This window comes from Lampetra fluviatilis, chromosome 42 (assembly GCF_964198595.1).
Source record: "Lampetra fluviatilis chromosome 42, kcLamFluv1.1, whole genome shotgun sequence".
Taxonomy (NCBI): domain Eukaryota; kingdom Metazoa; phylum Chordata; class Hyperoartia; order Petromyzontiformes; family Petromyzontidae; genus Lampetra; species Lampetra fluviatilis.
Genome location: NC_136316.1, coordinates 199,240 through 218,251, shown reverse-complemented (window position 1 = coordinate 218,251; position 19,012 = coordinate 199,240). Strand labels below are relative to the sequence as shown.

Genomic DNA, 19,012 nt, shown 5'->3' with positions numbered 1-19,012 from the left:
GTGGAATAAAGGTAACATTAAAAAAAAACAATTGTGAAATAAGAGAAAAACTCTTATAGAAACAAATAATATCTACTCAAAAAATCCTTAGCCAGGGGAGAGTCTTTAATGGCTGCAATGAGCCAGTGGCAGAATCCCCACATTCCCATTACAAGGGCCATTCATGACAACCACGGCGGAATTCCCAGAGCATTCCTTATTTTATCAACCCCAGAGAGAGAAAGGATGGGCTGAGATCATTGACCCGTGATTTAAACTCGCAACCAATGACTACGCAAGTAAAAAAGAAACCACGATTTTAAATTCTTAACGTCGCGAACGTTAGAAAAAAACTTGCACGCAATTCCGTCCGCAATAAGCGATCGATTTCCGTTTATTTTCTACAAAAATAATGTCGTGCCGCGCAGCGTTTGAAATGTCAACGCAGGGTAATAACGACAACATTCATAATGAGAGGAGGCGGGGGGGGGGGGCATTGGTGACGGCGGTCAACGCCCAGCCGTGCCCAGGAGAGCCGTCAACGTGGCGGCCCCCGTGGAGGCGGCGATGGCTTCCGAGTGCCTCGTTACCCGCAGCTCCCAATTCTTCAGGGCCGCAAACGTGAGGATTCCCACAGGCCAGACGACGTACAATGTCAATTTGCTGCTGGACGAGGGGGGGGGGGCAGGGACTATTTGGCCATTCTTCATCACGCTGGTCAGTGCAGTTTGGTGAAGGCGGGTGGCATATGTGGGAGCAGTGAAGTACAGTACAAGAACTGATTTCGTTGCAAGGTGCTCTGCTGCCCACAAAGTAGTCCCTCAGCTGCTGACAACACCCGCTGAATGCATGGTGGGCTCGCATCCAAGCACTATCCGGGCTCAAACCTGCTTGGTTTCTGGGATTTACCTGGATTGAGTCGTAAGCAACACAAACTCAACTCATTACATGTTTTTGTTCGATACAAAGATATTTTTTTCCGAGAAAACAAAGCTCTTACTGCTGTGAATGTAAAATAAATGTCATCCATGATAGAGGTTTTTGGGTTAGATCGCGTAAATATATGAATGTCGTTGAAACCGCCACCACCCGACACAGCCAACTAATAAGGGTTGTCACGTAAACAGAACGTGCCAATTCGTCACGAGTACAGCACTAGTGTATAGTGTAGTGTATAGTGTGTACTAGTACAGCACTAGTGTATAGTTGTGTAGTGTATAGTAGTGTAGTATATATTGTGTAGTGTACTAGTACAGCACTAACCGGTTGTGTGTTGGAGAGCCAAGCCACAACATTTACAATCTGAGTACGAAGTTTCGCCAGTAATTACAACTAGCTTCATCAGTCGGCAGCCAGATTTGTGGAGAAGTCCTCCACCTGTTTCCACCTGTTTCGTTCATTATATAGAGGCCACCCTTCTGCGCTCTTGCACAATGTGGGGGGGGGGGTTACTGAGGCAACGTACATGATGCATGTGCATTATGCGAGCCCTTTGAATTTGTACTTCCTGTCTATTGCGTTTATTAAAATAGCCCTACCAACGGTAATCCCTATTGAAGTAACCTGCCCTCTGTAGGCATGCATTTAAATAATGTATTGATAATTCGCTGCCACGCAGCACTACAGCGGTACCTATCCGAACGGTTAAAGTAATTTAGATTTCCTTCAATTTCGATAGATTCTCTAATTAGTCTTGGCCAGTAGTAGCTAGTTTTGCACAAAACTTCAACATCATCAAAATCAATTGAGTGTCCTTGTTGGCACACGTGTTCTGCTACTGCTGGGAAAATGTAATATTTCACGTAACATTTACCACATGTGCAGTTAATCCTGTACACACCTTCTGATGATAGCTTCGGCAATACATCTTTTGTACCAGATATTAATTTCTGTATTTTACGTACCGTCCCAAATCTGACTCTGATGTTTTGTTTTTCCAAACATCTGGCCAATTGATCAGTTACTCCCGCAATGTACGGTATTTTGATCGTTTTAATTACATGGGCAGTTTCAATGCTCTTATTTGATTTGGTTTTAGTATTCAATGCCCTGTTGATTTATGCATCATTGTCACCGTTCATTTGCAGCGCTTCTTTAACATGTTAACGACACATTTATATATTTACGCGATCTAACCCAAAAACCTCTATTATGGATATTGGTCGCGAAAGCCTACGTGTCAAACAAAATGAATGTCGTGTAAGAATTGATAAGTGTGTGTGTTAGCCCAGCATTGGGGCTGATGAATGCCTTGGAAGGAAGCCCAAGCAAGTAGAAAAGGTCATAGATGGCAGCTTCCTCGCTATCAACATTTAATTTGAAAACACAAAACTTCACTAACAAAGGAAACCTTCAATGAGTCTTCGGAGTATTTATCAGGAAGGTCCTGCTGGGGACGTTTGACAAATTAATGTATGCGAGTCTCTTCGCGAGTGGGAGATAATTCAAGTGCACCACCCAGTGGAGGCCCACAAATGCGAGAGAATAGCACTCAAAACATCCGTACTGATAGGTGATTAACCTACTTGCTGTACTTGCACTTCCAACCGCCTCTTTTTCCAGGCCTTCCTCTCGGCCTCCGTGTATGCAACATACGGATATTCTCACATTTGTTATTCAATGCATGTCTTGTGAGCCTAAGAATTTATACGAATCGATGGCAATACGCGTAGGTCAGCGACCTACTTGCTGTACTGGCATCAAGTGTGAGGGCAGAGGCTGGGAGGTCGAGATAGCGGGTGGCTGTGGGTGTTGTAGGGCTATGCTGGGGGGGGGGGGGGCGGCCGTCAGAAGCGCCCTATGACCCCGAGCTGAGTCTGCGCGGCGCGGCCCACGCGCTCGTGCAGCTTCGCCACCTCCTGCTGAGTCAGCGTCTTCTCCATGTGACGGTACGTGATGCGGTAGCAGTGGCTACGCCGGCCCGTGCTGCACCACACACACACCGGGGGGGTGAGGTGGGGGGCGAGGTGGGGGGCGAGGGGGCAAACGTGGGGTTACAGTGTACAGGGCTCGAACCCACGAACACAGGATTCATAATATCCGGCTCAATGCTCCATCGCCGATCAGCACGGTTGGCTACGCACGGTGCAAAGATGTTCAACATACATACAGCACGTTCACGGTAACTCGACCGTAGAACCTTGGAGCTGCTGGCTCAGTGGATTATCAGCTCTCTGAGACAGGTCCAGCACTCCAACTGCAGAGAGAGATAGCTTCTAGCGATTGGTGGCCCACCACGTTCACGATGCTGCCACGCATGAGACTTCCAGACTCAGGGTTCGAACACAGAACTTTAGGGTTTCAGTGTTCAGTGACCTAATGCGGTCCAATGGGGGACGATCAACGCCATAGCTCAAACTGAGCACCTTGTAGTTACTGGCGCAGAGTCAATCCACGTTCGTGATAACCCTGTGACAAACACTAAAGGGCAGAGCTCGGGTGCAATACCTTAACGTTACAGGCTCGATGAATTAACATCGACATCAGCTAAAACTATTAAACTAAACCGTTAAACTATTTCCATTTAACCAGGTAAGGCCCCCTGAGGTATGACCTGGCCACAAATGATAACTCCACTAAGTGGGTAATCACGTGGAAATTTAGAGCAGCCAAAGACTCTAAACGTATGTTTCTAAATGTGGAGGGAAAAACCAGAGGACCCGGAAAATAATGCACGTGACCACGGGGAGTGAGAGACACGCAAACTCCAAATATACAGGTGTCCTGCATACCAGGTGGGGCAGTTAACATCTCGCCACCGCGGCACCTCAGAGAGCAACATCTAATCTAGCTCCAGGGCCCGAACTCGGCCACTCGCAGTCTCTGGCTCAAGCGTTGCGCCAACATGCACGAAAACCCCAACAGAGAGAAAGAGAAGAGAGGAGACGACCGGTTCCCCCGGGTTCCATCCCCTGCTATCGGAGTCCCTCCTGCTTGGCGGTCCGGCACGCGCGGCGGGGGGAGCCCCCGTGCAGGCGATGGTGGCGGCGGCAGTGGCAGCGCGCGACCCCGCGGCTCACGTTTTGTCGACGTAGTCGTCGGCGAGCGTGACGCTCTCCACCAGGTCACCGGCGAGGCTGCGCACGAGCTCGTGGAAGTCGTTCTCTTCGTAGCCGTCGGGCGGCAGCCAAAAGGAGACGTCGTTGACGAGCGGCGGGTACTTGCTGACGGCCTGGGGAGCACGCAGAGATGTCGGGCAAAGCGCGCCGTCGGCGGTAATCGCGAGAGCTGTCTGGGGAGGTGCTGGTGGGCTAACCTTGTGCGACCATTATAATGATGTCTTATCATCATCCTCATCATCCACTGCTGGATGAAGGACTCCTCACGCCGTTGCCATCTCTCGTGGTACCGTGATGCCGCAATCCATCCCATTCCCGCGCACCAGATGATCTCGTTGCCTCACTTCCTGTGGTCGTGCTCTCGGGTGCATTCACTCCTTTGGCTGCCATCGGCCATCATGCCCTCCGAGCCCACAGACTTTCTCTAATGCTCAAAGTGTCTCTGATTTGCGTTTGTACCTTCATCTCTGTGTTCTTCTTGCTCGTCTCTCAGTGGTATTCCGAGCATGCATCCATTTAGATCATTTTCGCTGCTATAAGTTTAAATGTTGAGCTATCATTTGTGGCCAGATTGCTTATGGAAAATGCATTAATACCCAAGTGGGCTTTACCTGGTTAGAAAAAAATTATTAAGTTTTATTTGTGTATATTTTAAGTGATTTTTTACCTTACCTATATTTTGCACTCCCATCGTGTTTTTGTCTTGTTTGTTGTTGTAACGTTCTGACCGGCCCTACTGAACATTTGTGAAAAAAAGCTTTATAGCCCATCGGATTCCTCCAGTGTAAATACATATTCCGATTCTGATCCACGTGTTTTTTTACACTCTTCAAGTTCCCAGCTTTTGTTCATGTGTACAGCTCCACTGAGGTCAGCAGACGCCCTAAAGGGTTGAGAATCATCGTGGTAGAGTAAACCTAACCCAGTCCGGCACATCTGAGGGCCTGAGTTCAAGCTCCGGGTGAGACATCAATGGCCATGACTTCTTTCACAAGAAGGTTTCTCCACCGTAGATTGTTTGTTGCATGTTTTTTTAATTCAAAATCTTTTCCCAATATCCAGGCAGGTGGTGCCAAGATCAGAGGGCTCAGGTTATAGTCACAAGGTCAAAGGGGTGAACAGAGTGTTGGGGCAAGTGTTATTAGCGAGCACCTATTATGGCTGGTGCAGTGCACGATGCTGTAATTGTTTTTTCAGACGCCACACGAGAGGAAGTGGCTGTGTTGTTGCCGGCCGCTTCACGTGTTTGGTCTCTGGGCCTGTGCTCAGCAACTCTCGCCACCGAGAGTCGCGACCTCGCCTGGTGCGCAGGAGGTCGTCGGTTCGATCCCAACCCTGACGCCTGCTGCTGTATATTTGGAGTTTGCGTGTTCTCTCTCCCCAATATTTCCCTACACATTTAGAAATATTCGTTTACATTATTTGGCTGCTTTAAATGACGACATAAGCTACTTCCTTGAGCTGTCATTTGTGGCCAGGTCGCTTCTGAAAAAGATTTATATAGCTCAGTGGGCCTTACCTGGTAAAATAAAAATAGTAGTTAGTTAGTATCACCAACCCCCAGGGATCTATAAAATTGGGATTACTTTGTGAGACGTGTGACTGAGGGGAAGACTGAAAGCCAGATGGCAGAAGACTATAAGAGCAGCCCTTTGCAGTCTTATCAACTATAATTGTTATGGGATCTGGCAGAAGGAAGGAAGCAATGGTGGGGCATGGTGGCATCGACTGCATTGTCCACGATGACATCTCGGTTTGTCCCTCCACATTTAGAATCAACGTGCGTTTAGAGTATTTGGATGCTATAAATTTACACAAGATAAGCCACTTCATTGAGCTATCATTTGTGGCCAGGACGCTTCTGAAAAGAGCGATATAAGCTCAGTGGGCCTTACCTGGTAAAATAAAACATCATTTTTAGTTTAACTGTGTAAATAAAAACACGCACGCTTATCCGGGGCGAAGACTGCCAACGCTGTCTCTGGCGAACGCCTCCGTCACATGAGCCCGCACAAGGCGACCGTCCGCCTGCGCCGTTCATAACCCTGAGAGTTGCCGGAGCCCACTAATTGGGAACGTTATTGTTTCTTGGGATAAAAATATCCAATTGAGACCATGGCTGTCGGTCAGGCCAGCTGGCTATACGTGCCGGGCGAGGTGGTGGATGCCCGCGAAGGTAAAAGGTAAAGGTGCAGCCCTGCAATTGCTGGCTCATGCCACTGTCGGCGGAAGGACCTCCCAACTAGGAGCTCTAGAATGCCTCTCTAGAGGGTATTTGGTGGCCTAATCGTCCATGCCGATCACGCATCTTGGAAGAGGTGGGAGTACCAACATTTTATCCCGTAGCACATGACCCACTGACTGACCGACCATTTCCTGTATTCTAGCAGTTTGAAGGATCGATTCCTCCCACGCCTGTTGTATATCTAGAGTTTGCGTGTCTCTCTCCCCGTGGTCGCGTAAATTTTTCTCCGGGTTCTCCGGTTTTTCCCTCCGCATTTATTATCAAAGTGCGCTTACAGTATCTGGCTACTGCTACAAATGTCCACACGATAAGCCACTTGGTTGAGCTATTATTTGTGGGCAGGTCGCTTCTGACAAAAGAGCTGTATCGTAGCTCAGTGGGCTTTACCTGGTAAAATAAAAATAGTTGAATAGTTTTTAGTTTACGTGTGTCAACACTCATTGACCGGGTGGGTTGCTGTGTGAGGCCGGCTCTAGCACAGCACGGTGCGCGATGCACCGTCATCGCGGACACCCCGTAGGCGGGTGTAGTACCAGCCCTATCGGGGCTTGGTGAGCGCTGGGATAGCGCGGGCACCATGCATAGCGCGTAGTGCGGGCTCCCACGAGGGGGGGCGGGAGAGTGTCAGCCCACGGCAGGGTTGCCCCGGGCCATGGCACTCTGGTTGACCCCGTAGACACGTGATCCGGAGTGTCCACAGAGAGGCCCCCAGGTGGGGGGGGCTAGTGGGTGATCGCGTGTTCGGGGAGAGCTCTCGAGAGGGAGCTAAAACACTCGAGAAGGCGGGCGGGGCTAAGGGCGGAGGAGCTCCGACCCAGGGGGATATAAGGTGGGTCCCTGGGAGGGACCGGGGTTCTTCATTCTAAAGCTGGAAGCTCCACGTCTACAAGCTGCAAGCTCCACGTCTACAAGCTGGAAGCTCCACGTCTACAAGCTGCAAGCTCCACGTCCACAAGCTGCAAGCTCCACGTCTACAAGCTGGAAGCTCCACGTCTACAAGCTGCAAGCTCCACGTCTACAAGCTGGAAGCTCCACGTCTACAAGCTGCAAGCTCCACGTCTACAAGCTGGAAGCTCCACGTCCACAAGCTGCAAGCTCCACGTCTACAAGCTGGAAGCTCCACGTCTACAAGCTGCAAGCTCCACGTCTACAAGCTGGAAGCTCCACGTCTACAAGCTGCAAGCTCCACGTCTACAAGCTGCAAGCTCCACGTCCACAAGCTGCAAGCTCCACGTCTACAAGCTGGAAGCTCCACGTCTACAAGCTGCAAGCTCCACGTCTACAAGCTGGAAGCTCCACGTCTACAAGCTGCAAGCTCCACGTCTACAAGCTGGAAGCTCCACGTCTACAAGCTGCAAGCTCCACGTCTACAAGCTGGAAGCTCCACGTCTACAAGCTGCAAGCTCCACGTCTACAAGCTGCAAGCTCCACGTCCACAAGCTGCAAGCTCCACGTCTACAAGCTGGAAGCTCCACGTCTACAAGCTGCAAGCTCCACGTCTACAAGCTGGAAGCTCCACGTCCACAAGCTGCAAGCTCCACGTCTACAAGCTGGAAGCTCCACATCTACAAGCTGGAAGCTCCACGTCTACAAGCTGCATGCTCCACGTCCACAAGCTGGAAGCTCCACGTCTACAAGCTGGAAGCTCCACGTCCACAAGCTGCAAGCTCCACGTCTACAAGCTGGAAGCTCCACGTCCACAAGCTGCAAGCTCCACGTCTACAAGCTGGAAGCTCCACGTCTACAAGCTGGAAGCTCCACGTCTACAAGCTGGAGCTCCACGTCTACAAGCTGGAAGCTCCACGTCCACAAGCTGCAAGCTCCACGTCTACAAGCTGGAAGCTCCACGTCCACAAGCTGCAAGCTCCACGTCTACAAGCTGGAAGCTCCACATCTACAAGCTGGAAGCTCCACGTCTACAAGCTGGAAGCTCCACATCTACAAGCTGGAATCTCCACGTCTACAAGCTGGAGCTCCACGTCTACAAGCTGCAAGCTCCACGTCTACAAGCTGGAAGCTCCACATCTACAAGCTGGAAGCTCTCCGAGGCATCAACACGTGGTCGGGAATCCCGAGTGAGGGTCTGACCCTTCATCGCTGTAACCCCTCAGTATAGCGTAGTTAGCTGGGTGGTCACCACCCTAGGCTGTATCTGGTGAAGGGGCAGTTGCCCCTTTGTGTTAACGGGTTGATGTGACAATAAAAGTGTTGCCTCTAAAGAACAACGTCTGCGACTCAACTGGACTCACTACAATTGTATTGGCCAAATATCCCAATGTAGGACGACAGAGTTTGGGTAACTGTTGGCAGCGGTGGCAGCGGCTCTTGCCATCTGTGGTTTCCCGTGCCCCTGAATCTGTATGAGAATGAACAGAAACTGTGCGCGTTATTAATTCTAAATGATTATCAACACGGGACAGATTCACATCTCGATTAAGTGGCTGAAATAACTCGGGCTTGCGTTTTCCCCGACGTTCGTAATGGAGACATTGGCGTGTTTCTCTTTAAAAATTTGGGTGCAACTTTTGTGAATCGGGCCTCCGCGTGTCTAATTTTCACTGGTCCCTTGGGCCAGAGAACGACAGATTACAATTTCACTGTCAGTCACGGGCCCACAACCTTTATGCAATTTAAGTGGGTGGCTTCTTCTCGCAATACACAAACATTTCTGAACAGTGCGACGTGTTGGCGCAAGTCAGAATTAGAGCTCCTATTTGGGGCCGCTCGCGACAGGCCGGCGGTGAAACCGCCAGGGAGAATGGATGACAATCTGTCAATTCTGATGGACGTGCCTTGTCGGCGGGCAGAGTATTGGCATCAGCGTTATCCACGTTTAAAAGTCCTGAGCTCCCCACGCTGTGCGGATCACGGGGGGGCTCTGTGACCGTAATGAAAAAAAGAAGAAGAATATGTTTATAACATTTCTGGCAATAAAACAGATGGCTTTGATTTTCGTGTCTCTGTTGATTAATTCGATAATCCGTGGCTGTGAAACAGTTCTTCGATTAATTGATGAGCAAACACGTGGAATTTTGTGGATTAAATAATGATTAGTCTAAGACTGTCTGGATTTGTAGTCAAAAGGATCAAGACAAATGAGGCACCACAGACAAGACCAACTGGAGAGTTCTGAGAGTGCGAGGAATGAAGCAATAACAGCCTGTTACAATATCCGACAATAATACAAGAGGTGTTAAGATGTTCAAACACAAAAGAGATCCCTTTTGCAAGGCATCAAGTATGCAGGAACCACACAAACTTGTGGCAAAACATGCAATAACAAACATGGTCTGATAAGATATGCACTGTCACCTGTTTTATTGCCAGCAAGTGTAAAGGCTATTCTTACTCTTTCCATAATTTTTGATACTGGCAAAAAGCTCCTATAGGTAATTGACGGTACTTTACTGCAATGGTCAGTGCTGGTTGAAGGCGGGGGGGGGGAAGACATGGGAACATAGTACAGTACAACAATGGGTTTAGATGCGCTGTTTTTCCGCTGCCCTCTCACTAAAATGAGAAGACTCTTCACCGTTACCGAGGCAACTGCAAGTGGCAGGGTGAGGGGTCCCGTTCACCGCCGAATCTCGTAACGCGCGAGCGGTGAGCGTACATTGTATTTAGCAAGGCTGTCGCGATGATGTGCGTGAATATACGTACGTGTCCACCATTGGAACAGGAAAGAGTTACGTCACCGTGAGACTGCTCTCGTGACCGTCATGCGTGTTAAAGAGCACGGCCGTCATGCCACTGTCATGTTGCCGCAACACGCCTGCAACTGGCGCTGCTCGCGATGTCATTTTTCACGGTGTGGATATGATATTCAATTTCACGATAGGACGATCACCGCGATACTGGTGTCCCTTAACTTTGTAACTGTCTTGAATTTTTATTGTATTGTGTTTGTGGTTTGGTGCACCTCCGGTACGAAATAGATTGATTAAACATTCTTCAGCTGCAGCTCAATGAACACAAGCCGGTCTTTGGTACAATTTGTAACACTTGTACAGTTACGTATGAATAATTAACAAATCAAATGGCTTTGACTTATCTCAGGATCGCGATTCGATGATAAATAGTGTTTGTTCTAATTATTTTCCGTCTCGTTTCTTTCGATTTTTCTCTGTCATTCGGCCCATTAGTTTACACGTCATATTATCATATAATTTGCATAAATCATATGTAATATATTTTTACATGCACGATTCAGTGTGCACTTCGTGAAAATATTAATTGGTGGCAATCGACAGACAGATGCATTGCCACTTCTCGTATTTACTATTTTTATTTTACCAGGTAAGGCCCACTGAGCCATATTGCTCTTTTTCAGAAGCAACCTGGCCACAAAGTGGCTTATCACGTGGACATTTACATCAGCCAAACATTCTAAAACGCATGTCGATTTTAAATGTGGAGGGAAAAACCGCAGGACCAGGAGAAAAATATACACACGACCACGGGGAGAGAGAGCCATGCAAACTCCAAATATACAATAGGCGTTGTCAGGGTCGGGATCAAACCCATGACCTCGTGTACACCAGGCAAGGCAGCTGACATCTCGGGGCCACCCTCTGACCTGGAAGTGGATGGCTGTGTGGATGCTGTCGGTGCGGAACTGCCGCAGGAAGCGCTCGTCGGAGCTCCAGAAGAGGCGGATGTCGGGAACGCCGTAGAGGACCATCGCGAGACGCTCCAGCCCCACGCCAAACGCCCATCCCACCCGGTCCGCTGCCCCCGCTGAGCACAGATGGGGAAAGGTCATCCTCTCCTAGTCACTCGCTCATCCACTCGCTCATCCACTCCTAGTCACTCGCTCATCCACTCGCTCATTCACCCACCCCGACCGTGCGGTCCGTCGCCCCCACTGAGCATAGACAGGGAGAGATAATTCTAATTAGTCACTCATCCACTTATTTACTCAACAATTTACTCAGTCACACCACCACGCTCCCGCTTCGCACACGCAACAGGGGGAAACTCATTAAATCACGAACCCATTCATTCGCTCACTCATTCTCATCCACTCATTCATTCAGTCACTCATCCACAAATTCATTTATTTACTCGCTCGTCAATTCAATCGTTCATTTACCCACGCAGTCCTTAAGCCCGTGTGTGTGCGGTGACTCGCAATGGCAATTCCTTGTTTTTCTGCGTTCATTTACATACACGGCTCACTCGTTCACCCACCGATTCACTCAATTGTTTACAAATTCATACAGTCGTTCACCGTCTTACCCATTCATTCACACCCATTGACAAAATCACTCACCCCACTCATTTATTCACTCCTTCACTTAATCAATCATACACGTATTATAAAACCCTCCTCTCTAACCGCGAGGGTCACGTTCTTGACAACGCTTGCGAATGCAGAATTCGTGAGCGCAGAAGCCTCGCTCCAATGGGAAAAATGTAGTTACGTTCCTGGTACGAGTGAACATGTGGGGGGGGGGGGTGGGGGGGGAGAATGGTAAATGTTTAAAAACGATGACTACAATAAATACATTATAAATTATAAAGAACAATGTGTTTTTTTGTATTACCTTTGATGATAATGATTTGACGACATGGAGGTGGTGGTGAGGAATTCAGGAGGATGACTCCTCGGAAGATACCGACGTTTGACAACACTGCACAGCTGTTATCATGCTAGCACTCCGGAGAGCCCTAGCCACAACACTTTCCCCGATTGCATTCGCCTTCTTTTTAATGGACCTCACAAGTCAACTCGTTCATACTAAAATGTATAAACGAGTCTGTAAAACTCAAGTACGTATGAAGTAAAACTGCACAATAGCGAGTTCAGAGTCGGCTTACTGCGAGACTGATGACTGAGCAGGCAGCCGAGGGAGTGTGTCTAATCTTCGCTGACCGTTTAAAATGTAACAACATTCTGTACGCACCTCCCCGGTGTCGGGCGTCTGACGCTTCACGAACACTGGAGTCTGGCGGGTCGCGAATAGGGAGTTGTTAAACTCTTAGTAAACTCGCGAATATGCAAAACCCTCGAATCCAGAACTCTCGCTCAGCGAGGGTTTACTGTAGTAATTTATTCACTCGTTGACACATGCAGACTCTCACGTATTTATTCACTCACCCACCCCGTGCTATTTGCTAACTCAGTCGATTAGTCACTAACCCACTCGTGCTCACTCCTTGAACTACTCATTCATTCACGCAATCGTTAATTCGTTCGCTGACTCGCTTAGCCACTCGTCATTCAATCGGTAACTCACTCAATCGCCCACGCTTTCACCCTCTCTCATTGATTTAGTAACCCTCTCAGTCACACATTCACTCAATTAGCCACTCTCTCCTTGAATTAGTAACCCACTCATTCAGTCACGCACGCATTTAACCCATTCACTCACTCAATTAGTCACTCTCTCACTGAGTCAGTAACTCATTAATTCACTCACGCATTCACCTATTCTCTCACGCGCTCACACATTGAACGTACCCAGCTAAAATCAAACAGCAGGGAAACATTACAGGCCTTTAAAACTGAAAATAAAAAGCGATGGGCAGTATTTATCCGTACCATTGAGATTCCAACATGCAGTTTCTCGTGAACACAGGAGTGCACGGCAAATCAAACATGCTCGGATGAAGGCCTCCCGAGGTGACCTTCCGTTAGTGATGGTTATTTATTTATTTATCCGCCTTCATATTATTTTAAACTGGGACAGCTCCGTTCAATTGATTTGGGGAAAAAAATCCAATCTCGGATAGAAAGCGGCTGTTTAAGAAAACCACACACACGTGCACACACACATACGCATGCACACACACGTAGGCACACACAAGCATACGCACAGGCACACACACGTACGCACGCACAAGCATACGCACAGGCACACGCACATATGCACGCACAAGCATACGCACACACACGTATGCACACACAAGCATACGCACAGGGACACACACATACGTACGCACAAGCATACGCACAGGCACATATACACACAACACATACGCACATTCACACACACACACCACACCCTCGCTCCTATAGAGACTTTAACAGACTGTTGGGGCAAGTTGTTATGAAGCGCCTATTAATGTCTGCACGTCATACAAGGAGGTGGTGTGGCCAGTGATCTGCCCACTCGCCCTTGTCTCCTCAATGCTTATACACACCGCACCAAGTACCCATTTAAGGCTGAGTAGATCTAGGGGGAGGCCCGGGACCCGTTCAGATATTTGTCACCAATTTTGGCTATGAGTGGGAATCGAACTCTGGCGTGCGGAGCACTAACCGCTGCTATATCAATCCCACAATGACAAAGGTGTCTCACGTACAGCATTTAACAGATTGTTGGGGCAAGTGTTGTTAGCGAGCACCTATCAAGGCTGGCATGGTGAGGGGGTGGCGATGTTTACACACCGCACAAGGTACTCATTTGAGGCTGAGTGGACCTAGGGGAGGCCAGCACCGCAGCAGGTACTAATTTAAGGCTGAGTCGACCTAGGAAAGGCCCAGGACCGGTTCAGATAATCGTCACGGGCATTGGCCGTGAGCGGGAATGGAACCCGGGTCGCCAGGTTCTTAGTGCAGCGCGCCAATCGCCTACACTACCGCTCCCCACACACACACACTGACACATACTGACACACAACACACACGGGCGAGTCTGTGGGTGGGTGGGGGCATTTAGACCAGGGCTGATTGGGGCAGAGCGGTCGCTCCCCATCGCGGAGCCCGGAATAAACTCGCAACCCCCCAGCACGCCGCCCCCGCACCCGTCCTCCGGTACAAATGTCCCGCTCGTGGATGCCAATAGCCACCGCGGCGCAATCAGTAACCGGCGGCAAGGTCGCCGCGGGGACGCCCGTCACGCGGCCGCGCCCACCGCGGGGCCGGCGTGGCGGCGGAGCCTCGCGGGACCGACGCCCAACCGCCAAGCTGGGTCCGTGGGTTCAACTCCACGATCGGGGTACCGATTTTTCTTGTTTTCTCTTCACAGTTTGCCAAGCACAGGCCCAAAGACTCAAAATGCCAAGCGGCAAGCAACAAGCGGTGATCAAAATGTCGGTTTTCGTAGCCAGTGCAATTATGATCCATATTTGTGTTTGGGTTGGGCCACGTGGTAGTGGTGTTTTTTTTATTTTAACGCCAAAATTATCGTCATTAAACCCTTCTGCACACCCGATAAGATTGCCACGCTTGACACGGTGTTATTTATACGTAGCCAACACGTTCATTCAAATTCTGACCAATCAATCTCTTCACTGGTGGCTTTAGACTTTTCCCACCTGGATTCAACACCAACGTACAACGTTTTGCTCAAACTACTTTCAGCTTCTTTGAGGTGATTCAACTCGGAAATCGAGCGAGGTTGCTGTCAGCTCATACTGTGCCAAGCATCTGCCAAGACATCACCAACGTATTGGCAGCACGGAGAACAATGTATATAGCCAACCGTGCTAATTGGAGTTGCGGGGGAAAGGCAACAAACCAAACACAAAAAGCAGTTCTAAAGAGATGAGTTTTCGATAGAGTATAGTGATATAGTGTCTAGTAGTGTAATGTATAGTGTAAACTAGTGTATAGTCGTGTAGTATATAGTAGTTTATAGTGCAGTATGTATGAATGTTGAACTTTCCCACCGTGCGTCGCAAACCGTGCTAATCGGAGGTTGGAGGGAAGGACAACAATATATAAAAATATATAAATTGTGTTTTAATGTTGATGTAAATTGTTCTGTATGTACGCCATCGCGAAAATACATTCCTATTTAGAGGCTATACCCATCGATAAAATGGATACAGACGCAGATTGCAAGTAAGCGAAGACCGTAACTTGAGACCTTTATCATCCAGCAGAGGATCGATCTTGGCTGACGATGACATCCACATTGCTATATGGCAATGGTATTAATTTAATGGGTGTTTGCTATTTTTTATAAAAAAAATTCACATCATTAGGTAGGCCTTCATCCAGCATCATTGTTGCCGATGGTAATGACAGACGTGAACCTTTATCCAGACTGTGTTTTTGGATTCGGCGACGTGGTGGTAATTTTCTGCCAGAAGTATTTCCGTTAACCCCTCCACTACCCGACAAGACTGAAGCGGGGCACTCGATTTCCGAGTTCCAGCACTGCATCGTCACCATGCAGCATCGCAACAACATGGAGTGCAGTAGAGTGCAGTGAAGCGGAATGGAACAGAATACATGGACCAAAACAGTGTGGGTTTTGGTAGAATGGAGTGTTGTAAAGTTGATGGTAATGGCTTTTAATGGCAAACTGGATTGCATCTAAGTGGAACGGATTGGAGGTGGGATGAGCCAAGTGGGGTGCATTTCTACCAAGCGGATCCGAGTGGCACTGCGGCCACTGCCATTGTGTCGATGCTCCTACCGCCATCCAGGATCCGCTGCTCCATGACTCCGCAGCCGAGGACTTCCAGCCAGCTGCCATGGTGCAGCACCTCCATCTCGAAGGAGGGGTGTGTGAAGGGGAAGGTGCAGTCCACCCACCTCCACTGCACGCCTGCCCCGCGCAGCACAGCAGCGGACGAGCGGGTCAACTTTGGCTGGCAACACCCGGCACGGAGTACGGCGCCAATGCCGTTACCTGGACTGAACTGAAATCTAGTGGCCACTCGCGCCAAACACCGATCGTTATCCTCGTGATCAGCCATCATCCATCCACTGGAATGCTACGGTCCGTCGGTCTCCTGCCCACAAGCGGGGTTCCATCATTGATTGTGTTTCTCCAGGTGAGGACCCAACGAGAAAGCGAGTCTCGGATGAAAACATTACCTTGGGTCAGCCGGTGACAGCGGCCCAGTGGAATTTAGAGCGAAACGCACAGAGCCAAGAGATCTACAGGGGAAGCTTAAGAGGCTCAATGGCAATAGACACAGATTGTCAAAGCAAGCAGACAGGCTGAAGGGTTGCGTGGGAAAATTATTTATTCATTGGGTGACTGAATGAGATAATGAATGATTGAGTGGATGATTGAATAAGCGATTGCAAGATTTCATTTTTAAATTAATGATTGAGTAAATTAATATGAATGATTGAAAATAAAATACTAAATTACTGAATGGGTGAATGAGCAATTGCATGAGAATGATTGAATGATTAAATCAGAGATTGATTGATTCAATGAGACATTGAATGGTTGAATGTGAGAATTCATTATTGAAAGGAAAACTTTGCATTCCATCGGTAAACACTAACAATACTTTCGCAAACGGGGTGCAGAAGTGAGATCAGGGACAGTATAAAATGGGATTAGAAACAATCGCAGAGAATTGGGTTTGTTGCAAACGACTGACTGAGAGGGGAGAGACTCATCAAGGAACGGATGCCAGATCATTCCCAGCTCACAGCGTCGCGATTGCGTGCACAACATTCAAGTGCTGAGTTAAAAGCTGCGGATTAGAGAGGAGAGCTGTTTGGTAGCGTGCTGATTAAATCCACACAAAGGCCATTTGGGTTGCAGAGGGAAGGGATAGAAAGCTGATGTTTGGTGCGACCGAAGTTGATTTAATGCTGGTAATGATAAAGATCCCAAAAGCAATATTTTTAGGCCTGCACCTTCCCCAAAGAGGTATCCCATGAGGCCTTGCAGCGTCTCCTTGAGGTTGAACTCGGTGAGCTTGACAGCCTCCATGGTGTGCGTCTCCTGCTTGAGTGGATTCCTCGCGCCGCTCTCAAACAGACGCAGGTCCTCCGCGCCTGAGCCCTGAACCTCCGCAAACAGCTGCGGTGCGCACAAAGATCCCCCGTGAAGCCTTAACAGACTCTTGGGGCAAGTGCTGTTAGCGAGTAGCACCTATGAAGGCTGGCACGGCACACGAGGGGGTGATTGGCCAACACCATGCCCGGCCGCCTTTGTCTCCCCAGTGGCGATATTTACACACTGCAACAGGTACTCATTTGAGGCTAAGTCGACCTAGGGGAGGTCAAGCACCGGTTCAGATAATCGCCACTGATGTTGGCCGTGATCGGGAACGGAACCCGGGTCACCAGGTTCATAGTGCAGCAAGCTAACCGCTACACTACTGCTCCCCACACACACCGACACACACAGTGACACGCACTGACACACACCGACACGCACTGACACACAACACACATGGGTGAGTCTGTGGGTGGGTGGGGGCGTTTAGACCAGGGATGATTGCGGCAGAGCGGTCGCTCCCCATCGCGGAGCTCGGAATAAACTCGCCACCCCCGGCACGCCGGGTTCATAACGCAGCGCACCAACCGCTACACTACCTTTCCCCACGCAGGGGTCAACACACACACAAAGACACCCCCGAAAAGTCTTAACGACGACTGTTGGGGCAAGTGCTGTTAGCAAGCATCTACGAGGGCCAGAGAGGTCAACCCACAGACAAGAGCCGGGCTACATGGAGGGCAGGGGCAGGGAGGTGTCTGGTATCTCACCGAGTGGCGGTCGAACAGCCGCACGCCCTCGAGCTGGTGGAAGGCCGGGTAGTGCGTGGAGTCGACGGCGTCTCGCCGGTACACGTCTCCCGCCACCAGGAAGGCGTTGAGGCCGGAGCGAACCAGGTCGCGCTGGTGCGCCGACGTGTGCGCGCGCAACATGTGGCGCCCGCTCACATAGTAGCTGTCGCTGCGCCGCCGGCTCGGGTGGCCGGGAGGCACCAGCAGGCTGTCGAAGTTCTGCTCCAACGTCACGACGGGCGGCAGCGCGTCGTACACCGAGAAGAGCGGGTTGCCGCGCCGGTTCGTGAAACTCTTGTAGAAGAAGTCTGCGGCGCGCGGTGGCCGGCGGCCCCAGTGGGGGCGAGGGGGTGGGGGGGCGAGGGAAACACGTGGCAACGGCGGTGACGACGGTTATTCAATCGACTGTGTACGTTTCATTACTTGTTTGCTATGGGTGAGTCGGGCGACTCCCTGGGCACCCCTGCAAACGATATTTTCCATCAACGGGGGATTTTTACAGGTGAAATATTTGAACGAATAAAACACAACAAAGTAAAAATATTACGAATTTTCGAGCCGAATGCTACTGCGGAGGCTTTCTTGGCTGTGCCGCTGCGCGAGTGTCCGATGCATTTACGGGATGTACTGTTAGGCGTAGTTAGGCGTAGTTAGGCGTGATGTCTGACGTTTCGCGCCAACGTGCTGGAAGCTAATTCAGTTTTCAAGAGATGGCCACGGCTTCTCGGACCACTCCGATAGACTGCTTTATCCACACTAGGGGCAAGATGTTGAAGTTCAGGGCCAAGTCGCCAAGGGGACGCATGTGCAGGAGCCAAGGGGAACCATGCGGAGTAGCCAAAGGGGTCCCCCCCCCTTTGTGAGTAGGCACAGGGGATCCATGAAGGCTGGTACATTAAATATCCTCCCGTGGCCACATTTTTAACCAGCTGACCTCCCTCTCCCGGTGCGCGCACGCTCACAATCACGCCAGCACAGGTGGGGTTGGTAGATCACACGGAGGTCATCGCGTGCTGCGAGATTCTCCACCCAATCCCCACGCCCCCCACATGGCATGGGGAGGCCTCTATCGAGCGGTCGGTCGACAACGGCTCGATCGTTCCGATCAAACAGAAGGAGACGGAAGCATTGAGAAATATCTCAAAAAAGACTAACGCAACTTCAAAGAGGCTGTCAATGCAGGCGTAGTCATTCTCAACTGTCGCAGGGCCCCCCGCGCACGCGTTCACGAGTTTGCAAACGTCATTAGCGCAAGACCAGGCGACGCGGCAATTAGCGGATGCTGCGCGACGTACG

At 49.9% G+C, this 19,012-nt stretch overlaps 1 protein-coding gene across 3 annotated transcripts in view; it reads right to left on the bottom strand.

Moving 5' to 3' along the window:
- Positions 1-377: 377 nt before the first annotated feature.
- FARS2 (phenylalanyl-tRNA synthetase 2, mitochondrial) overlaps positions 378-19,012 on the bottom strand; it is a 22,843-nt gene continuing 4,208 nt past the window's right edge. For all 3 annotated transcript variants that reach the window (XM_078875907.1, XM_078875908.1, XM_078875906.1), the window contains exons 3-8: positions 17,696-18,024; positions 16,841-17,006; positions 15,654-15,785; positions 10,859-11,019; positions 3,999-4,150; positions 378-2,904 (exon numbers count right to left, since the gene is read on the bottom strand). In XM_078875907.1, the coding sequence (XP_078732033.1) occupies positions 2,766-2,904; positions 3,999-4,150; positions 10,859-11,019; positions 15,654-15,785; positions 16,841-17,006; positions 17,696-18,024 (1,079 nt within the window). In that variant the 3' untranslated portion in view covers positions 378-2,765. The remainder of the gene's footprint in view (positions 2,905-3,998; positions 4,151-10,858; positions 11,020-15,653; positions 15,786-16,840; positions 17,007-17,695; positions 18,025-19,012) is intronic.